Source organism: Asparagus officinalis, chromosome 1 (assembly GCF_001876935.1).
Source record: "Asparagus officinalis chromosome 1, Aspof.V1, whole genome shotgun sequence".
Lineage (NCBI taxonomy): Eukaryota > Viridiplantae > Streptophyta > Magnoliopsida > Asparagales > Asparagaceae > Asparagus > Asparagus officinalis.
The window spans coordinates 111,518,056-111,527,446 of record NC_033794.1 but is presented as its reverse complement, the minus strand read 5'-3'; the positions used below and the strand labels follow the sequence as shown (position 1 = coordinate 111,527,446).

General features: G+C 30.3%; 1 protein-coding gene across 1 annotated transcript in view; it reads right to left on the bottom strand.

The window, feature by feature from the left end:
• LOC109828983 (RING-box protein 1a-like) overlaps positions 568-9,391 on the bottom strand; it is a 9,107-nt gene continuing 283 nt past the window's right edge. Inside the window, exons 2-6 of the mRNA XM_020396010.1 lie at positions 9,293-9,374; positions 9,162-9,233; positions 9,016-9,075; positions 901-972; positions 568-806 (exon numbers count right to left, since the gene is read on the bottom strand). Coding sequence (XP_020251599.1) covers positions 769-806; positions 901-972; positions 9,016-9,075; positions 9,162-9,233; positions 9,293-9,374 — 324 coding nt within the window. The 3' untranslated portion in view covers positions 568-768. The remainder of the gene's footprint in view (positions 807-900; positions 973-9,015; positions 9,076-9,161; positions 9,234-9,292; positions 9,375-9,391) is intronic.

Here is a 9,391-nt window from a genome sequence, read left to right as displayed (position 1 = left end):
AAGTAAAGACAGAAAAATGAACGGATGATTGACTTCATGGCAGAGAAATTTTCTAGGCAGAGAAACTAACCAAGAGGGAGGGAGGTGACGTTTCACTTTTTTTCCCCAATTGTATTCTTTCCAATGTGTGGGATAATTTAAGAGAGAAAAACTTATGGTTATATATATAGGTAGTATAATTTGTGGGATAATTATGACCAATTATCCCAATTCTAATTCTAGTAGAATTCTACTTGACTAACGCACCAAAAAAATAATACAGTTCTAGTTCTACAAAAGTTCTACTTGACTAACACTATAAAAAAATATCCCATTTTCTAGTTCTATTTGACTAACACCTTAAAAATTTATCCCATAAATTATCCCAGTTCTAATTTTAAGTTCTAGATGACTAACCCCCGTAGAGAACTACCTCGTTCATTTTTTTATTATCAATCAGGACCAATTTCCCTGCAATTTGCTTGGTGAAATCATCTTCAGCCGACAATGCACATCGACCAAAATAATGTTGAACTCATGACGTTGGGATTGTGATGCATGGATCAAACAAAGCAATCTGGAAAGAAGTCAAAGCAACAGAAAATTTAAATGATATCTTTCATTCTCAGACATTACCATATTCGTGTTCCATCATAGCTTGATTCAAAATAGAACATACACGTAATAGTGATTTAATTACAACTTCTAATCCTCCTTAGGCCACCCTCCTTAGGCCAAATACAGTTCTAGAAAGATGCATGAAATTGTAAATGCTTTGAACTCCAAAATCTAGTGGCCATATTTCTGGAACTCCCACTCGCTGTTGTCTGCATGTTTAAAGGTCCGGTAAAAATATATACGAAAACATTCGGAGAGTAAAAATACTTCATAAAATAAAAACGATTTAGATGTGTTACTGACCTAAAGGGCACACTTGTCTGGTCTTGAGCCACCTACTGATGCAGTGAAAGTGGAAGGCGTGATTGCAAACTCCTGGTACAAAAGTTCAGAATCAAATATTAATTTAACTCGCATACAATAAATTGGATTCAATTAAACATTCAGCAAGTAAACAGCAACGTCTAACAAACATTAAAGAAAAACTCAGTTCCTCGTTCATCAAGCTTGCCTATAACGTGATTTCATTCCATCAAACATATGATCTTCATATTCATGCAGAGCATTGTATTCTGACACAAAGCAGAATGTCGGCAACTGCCTAAAAATTCAGGCACAACGACAAAGCTGTAATTTGTATTTGTTAATCATGTATAACAACCTGATTTTAATATCTAACAAATGAGCTAAAATCAAATGAGTAGAAATGTTTTATCTTAGATTACATTTACATGGGATCTGATCCAGGATGATGTGGACGAACAATCATACCATGAATTCAATAGCATTTCTATGAAACAAAGGGTGCTGACTCTTTTTCATTCTAATTATATTTCTAATGCGATAATAATTCTCCTTGGGTGAAACCAGCGCAAAGAGATTATATTACCCAAAATATACAGTCTTCATAGGTGTGCATAAGATTAGGTGTGCAAATTATTAAGATAACACATCAAATACTAAGTGTATTCTGGCATCATAACAACATCAGGCAGCACAAAATCGCCTAAAAAGGAATACTTCAACCTAAAAGGCTCAATACTGACCCTAAGGAAAGAAGATTAATGCATGACAAAAAAATTCCCCCGGCCAGCACCCACGATCTGAATTTGACCAAGAAGCATGAGCAACAAAACCATACTCATGTATCTATTTATGTACCCATATGCAAACACGTAATGGTACGTATATTTTTGGGAGTCATTAAAAACAAAACAGATTGTACATTGTACTTTAAAGTACATATATCATATATGCACCAGTCATGTGGTGATAAAGTAAACTCCTCACATCTCTGCTTCCACATATGAAGAACAAAGGAAGCAAGTTTGCAAAAGTTATTCAATTTTTGGAGCCATCAGTTGAAAAAAATAGTTTACTAGAATATACAGGAATTTTTTCTGCAAGGAAAATATGCCAATGAATTTTTGAAGGAAACCATGTAATAGCCTACCTATAAACATATCATAAAAGTTCTCGTCATGGCTAAAAGCATTGACAGTTGTAGACATGCACAGGACCACAACTTCCACGTATGTTACATATGTAATAGGATTATTATTATTATTTTCGCAAAGTGCATGCAGGAAAGATAATGGGGACACAAGCTTAGCCAAAAAATGGAGAAGAAGATAGCAAGGATACTGCATAGCTTTATAGAGTTGCAAAAACTTAGCAGATTTCTAAAAAATAACAATCGTGAAAAGAAGTATTACCTCCTAATAATTTTAGCAAAAATCTGGTTAGTAATTTGTATTTGGATATGCAAGTGTTAAATATTCCTAAAGCTACAGATTGTTGGTAGCAGCACAGAAAGTTTTTCTTAGCATTTGAAACAATACATCTAATCGTCATTCACAAAGAGACAAATCAGCTATATTAATATTCAACTACACTTTCCATTAGGCTTTAGCAGTTTTCCCAAATTAAAATGATCCACTGAAATTATATTCATACATTTGACTCTGAATTATCATGAACATCATTAAGCCAAAATCAACTACCATGATGAACATGCATGCTGATGGTTCACCTCTTGTGATACAGGGATACTTTTGTAACATTTCCCCCTAGTTTTACACACCTTCACAGCAGAATTGTCATTTTTATCATTTACTAAAAGATTTATAGTTGATAGGCCTACATGAGAGTCAAACAATAATGGTCAAAAGTACCAGACCTATGCTATCTAGCATAAGAGAAAATATACTTGCATAAATAATAGTATATCTATATGGTAGGCAGGCAGATGTAAGGTACATCACCTAGAAAAAAAGGGGGCTCCCATGAACATATCATGAACCACATAATTCAGTTTTTCACATTCATGGTAGTTGCGTGGTACTCCAGAAAGGACTTAAAAAGAGACATAATGGCGTTAAGGGCATGTGAGAATCGTAATGTATCTTCTTAAATATTGCTATTATTGCAATCATATGTCCAATATAAGCTCATCCTAACCCCTTTTACTCAGCTCAAGCTTGTTCTTAATACTACCATGATGACATGAAATTTCATTGATTGTTATGATTTCACATTTAAAATCAACATCTAGATGAATCTTGAATATTTTTCTAATTTGACAACCACAATTAAGGCACAAATACCCTCACATGCAATCATACATTTTAATGAGGCATCCTCCACCATCTCAATACATTTTATATAGCTAGAGTAATGTTCCAACAAAAACCATTTATAATTATTTATCTTGTTCAATATTGCCATTAGTTGCAGGCATATGTTCACTATAAGGTCACTCCAACCATTCTAATACATTTTGCAGAAGTCAAGTTTGCTCTCAATACTACGACAGCCATGGCAAATATATCAGTGTTCACTATAAGGTCACTCCAACCATTCTAATACATTTTACAGAAGTCAAGTTTGCTCTCAATACGACGACGGCCATGGCAAATATATCAGTGTTCATGTTAGCATGATTTAGAATTAGGCTCGACATCTAGATGAAGCTAGGATATTTCTTTGTGATTTGACAACTGCAACTAATTACAAGATGCCCTCATATGCCTTAGTGATACTTCCTGCAACCATCTCATACATTTTACATAGCTAAGGCATGTTCCGTATGCAACCACATCATGCCTAAATTAAAAAGCGAATCCAGAAACAACAAATGAAGATCGGGAAGATAGTATAGAATAAACAAATGAAAAAAAACACTTAGAAAACAATGATAGGCTTTGCAACGTAAACTTGGCCTTCAGATGTTACACTTTCAGAAAGGAAGAAACAGTAAGATAAAACCCCTCTTTCATTTTTGGAGAGATTATGTTTGATAGAGAAGCTTAGCATCCACCAAATTTGTAGAGCCATATTATGAAGGTATGAAAAACTGGAATCAAGTTATGAACTACTCACCTTACATTCACTTTTTGGTATATTTAAATTTTCTGACACCAAATCCTCATTATAAATGAATAAGCAATTGATTGACTTCTTTAGAGAAGTCAGCATACGAGCAAACAATACAAATTTCCGTATACTACACTGTAATACATACCAGACACAGTTTTCTATTTTCTCATAGTTTTCACATTCAGGTTTGAAGTTTACATAGTTGTAGTTTCACCTTTGTTTGGATCTTCTGTAAAGCAAGGCATAAAAACAGGACCCAAAGTTCAAGCATGATTTGCAAAAGACCCGACGCTTGTGATTAATAAAAGTGAAATCTGGAGTCGGGTTGGAACAGCATCACTTTAAACGTGTTCTATTCCTTACTAAACTACATGCTCATGAAACATCATGAGGGGCCTACACCAAAGGAATACTACTTACAAAGATAAGACAAACGTACAAAGAGAATAGATTCAAACAAGCAGATTCCAAAGTAGAGATTGTCCCCTAGAATCTGGCATAAGACTGTTTTCTTTATAATCTCAAATAGAACATACTTCCCTAACATGTCAAACCATTAACTTAAACTAGGCCACCAACAAGAAACAGGAAATTAATTATTATAACTACTTTACTCAAACTAAATTAAACCTGATCAATTCAAAAAATAAGAACGAGTTCCGGAATCTTTCACTACCATCTTAAGTGTAAACTAGACAATTAACTAAGGGCTTATTAACACCACAGTCATCACAATTATACTAGCTTAAGTTTATAATTCATTGATTAGCAATTTTTCAGGTTCAAAAATCAACATCCACTCGCGCAAACCATCTATTATATCGCTCTATTCTTTCTTAAATTTGTCTTTAAGCCCCAAATCTTAACCCCATAAATCTATTGAGTTGTTTTAACTAACACGCGCTACAGTTAACTTTTTACTGTTATTCAAAACAGCTTATAGAGTAGGAGTGTAAATTAGAAATATAAAGATTCAGGTGCCTAATAAAAAAAATAAAAAAGTAATTGAGGGTTCTTAGAGCATCTCCAACCCAACGCCAAAATCCCAAATTGACGCAAATCTTTCGCCAAACCTTCCTCCAACCGAGCGGCAAAGTTAGCGCTATTTTAATGTTACAGTGTTGCGCTAGGAATGACGCAACACTATAGATATGGAGTTTTTTCCCCAAATTTGCCCTTAAAATTTATTATAACAAATCAAATATTCCAACCATATCCCAATTTTATCCATCATATTCACATTTTGTTCTATTTAGTTCTTTTATTTTTTTTGCTTTTGTTTTTTATATTTGTATTAATAATATATATTATTTTATATTAACTATTCTAATGAGATTAGAGTATAAAATAATTATTAAAATAAAATTCAAAAAGAAAAAAGGATAATTTAATCCAAACATTTAAAATTTCATAACACTAGAACCAAATGAAGAAATAAGAAAAACTTACATTTAGATAAGAAAAACTTACACTTAAAATTTCATAATTATATAATTTGTTAAATATTTTAAATCATACTCCTTTTAAAAGTACGAGTTCGGAAAAATCTTTCCATGGTCAATATTACCCTTATTTTTTTTGAATATTACATTGTTATCCTAATTTATTCTAATTATCATATCTTCTTTGAATTGGTAATTAAATGATTTATCCTATTCATAATGAGACTTAACATGTTATTGGATAAAGGAGATACGTTTGATATAATTCAAATCATTTACTTATTTCAGTTTGCAGATAAATGTAAAGGACCAAATGGCTGTTCATGTACCTTTATCTTTGGAAGCTCAAGCGGAGGCCCGTTTACTTATGTTTTCTCATATGAATCTCTTGTCTCCAGCTATTGGTGATGAGTAGGGGAAGACCCACTATCTCCCAAGGAGATAGAACATATGCTAGCCAGCTCAAGTTTTTGGACTTTGTAAAAAATATCCTCCAAGTTTTTTAAATTGTAAAAACAACCTTACAAATTCAAAATTTTATTAAAATATCTTAAAAATTATAAATTTTACTTATTTCAATTCAATGAGAAATCTAAAAAAACATATGCTAGCTAGAATTGTAAGTTTTTTGACTTTGGAGAAAATATCTTATAAGTTTTGGAAACTAAAAAAACACCCCTAAAAATTCAAAAAATATAAAAAACACCTTGAAAATTTCAAACCTATAAACACACTAATACCTATAAACAACACCCGAAAATTTATGGAATTTATAATAAGCACTCTGAACTTTTTATAAATTGCAAAGTAAAACCCTTAAAATTATAAAATTTAATAAAATCCTGATAATTTTTAACCTAAAAGTACATTAAAAATATAGAAATTACAAATATCCCCTATATAATTTATAATTTATAGAAAATGCTCTTAAAGTTTCAAAAATTACAAACAAACACTCAAAATTCAAATTTTAAAAAACACCTTGAGAATTTCAAACTCATTAGTAAATTGAAAACATAAAGATTATAAATATTCTATAAATAATTTACAATATATAGAAAAGGCCTATAAGTTTAAAAGTTATAAAAAATGACTAAATTATTAATTTACAAAAAAATCATGAGAATTTCTAACTTATAGATACTAAAATGAATATACAAAATTACTAACCCCCCTAAAAAATTAAAAATTTGCAAAACATATCATACTCCCTTTAAAAGTATAGGTTTAGGAAGAAAACTTTCATGGTCAATATTACCCGTAACTTTTTTAAAAAGAACATAACTAATTAAAAATCTATTAAATTTGAAATGTATAAAAAATACCCTTAAAGTTTAGTATTTCAAATTACCCCTCTAAAATTTGAAAATTTTTAATGGTTTTTTTGTAATTCCTTGATTTCAATGTAATGTTTAATAGTTTTGTATATTTGTAAATTATAAAATTTTAGGGGGGTTTTTATAATTTTAAATTTTTTTAGGGTTTCTTTTATAATTTTCTAAATTTTTATTGTGTTTTTACTGTAATACATAGATATGTTAATTAATGATGATATTGAAGAGTAAATCGTTCTCAAGATGTATTAGGCCATAATTAAGTATGCACATCACTATTTCTAGGAAAGATAGTTTGTACATGCAAAATTTTTTAGACAATCTATATAGTGGTTAAAAAGTTTTACTTTAATGTACTATTTTTTATAAATTATATTTAATGTGAACTCACCATATAATTTTGACTATTGTCATCATAATATTAATATGTTTGATTGATTAACTATATAGGTATATAGACTATAATTATTTTTACTTCTCACATGAAATAATATTTGGTGCTTAATAATTTAAATTATTACTTTTAAATTTAATTTAAAGAGGAGCTCTAATAATATTTATTTATTTTCCTACAGGATAATACAATCTCAATTCCTATTTTTACATGAGATTTATTCCATAGTTATGCGTATCAAATTAATAACTAAAATAATAATTATTTACGATTAAATTAAGATGATTGTAGTTAGTCACTCACTATGAAATTTTCATAAAGATATATGTCTTACTTTCTATAGCTATATGTATTGCTCATGTATATTTTATAAATTAGTTATTAATTTGACATTTTAAATTATTTTTCCTTACAGAAATTTCTACTTTGACTTTTGGATTATGTAATCACTATGTGTCACCATCCTAGCGTAGAAAGAACCTTACTCTAATTGACTCTAAGCTAATGTTTGAGTTGAACTAAAGTATATACTATTGCTACTATGTGTATATATTTTTAAAAAAAAATCATATCAACACTTTTTAAACAGAAGAGAATATTCTAACATCTGATATTATAAAAATTAATTATATCAAATTGAGTGATTAGCAAAAGAGAACTCACATTAGAAAAGCATGAATAATAAGATAAAGAGAATGTAATGACATTGCCAACAATACTAACAATAGCAAACTATAATATAAAGTTAACTTATTTTGTGAAGCCTAACTACTAGCTATAAGTATCAAAGTTTTATATATATACTTTATAATTTATTAAAAAGGGTCATATAATCTTATATGATAAAATTGATTTACTACTAAATAGTAACATCATTGTAATAATATCATTATTAGAAAAAATTCTTCATGAACCAGTATGTTCTTTACGATATATAAGCTATGCACTCCAAATTCTTGTGTCTTTTATAAAGCCAAAAAGTTTGAATATGAGCCTCTAACATTTTGCTCTCACAACAGCAAAATCCATTTAACAAATATGGATATTCTAGATATATTCATATATACAATAAAATTTTCCTAGGCAAGTAAATTATGATAGCATTTTTTATTCACATTGATCGGGGCAAGATTAGATAGGGACCTTGCATCAAAGAAAAAATATTTTTTATATTTAGAGCACATGACACAATATATTATAATCTTCCTGCTCTAATTTCGCAAGAAAATATTTTTTTTATACTTTCAGTTTTACTTCTATGATACGAAGAATGAGCTATAAAATTAAATGAGAACATTAGAAAATATAAATATGAGTGAAACCAAAACTAAAAGTTAATATGAATATGACCACTAGTAAAAGTTTAATGGATATGTTGCAAATAAATTCATATGCAAAATTCATTTGCGAATTGAATGATTACCCATCTTTTGAAGACTTCAAGATGATAACAAAAAAAGATGTTGTACTAGATCAATATGTTTATAACTCACAAATAGTAGATCACGTGGTCACAGTCTGTGTTGAAGAAAACAATGACAATATTTTATTTGAGAGAGATTATTGAGTTGATCAAACCCACAAAAACCTTTGTTTTTTTATTTTTATTCTATTTTTATCAATTTAAATAATCATGATATTCAACCACGTGTATTGCACGTGCATCTCAACTAGTAGATAAAAATGTTAAAAGATAAGAAATAATAAAAGAAATATTTTTTTTGGTGTAAAATTTGGTGTAAATGGGTTGGAGATGGAATAGTGATTTGATGTAAAAACTACACAATTTTGGGTTTTTTGGTTGGAGATGCTCTTATATGACAAAACCCCAACAAAATAACTAAATTGCTTATCAAGATTTGAAGCATACCCCAGGCCACGGTGCACTCCTCACTCGTGGCACTCGCCTGATTCGCCTGACACTCGATGCCTGCCATTATCCCCAAAAACCACCATCAAAATCTAAAACAAAACCCTAACCCTAACAAAACATAGTTGCAACACCGCTAAACTCACAGAGATCCATGATGTGGTTCCTGCAAATAGCGCAGTTGTCCACCACGATATCTGCAAAAAACAAAAAACCAAAAACAAAAGATCAGATCGGTATCAGATCCGTGAATCAAACCCCTAGCCCTAGACCTAGGGTTTGTAGAGAGGAATCGGAGGCTTACCCCAAGCCCAGAGGGCGACAGCGTTCCACTTCTTGATCTCGAACCTCTTTGGCTTCTTCGTCAACACAGACG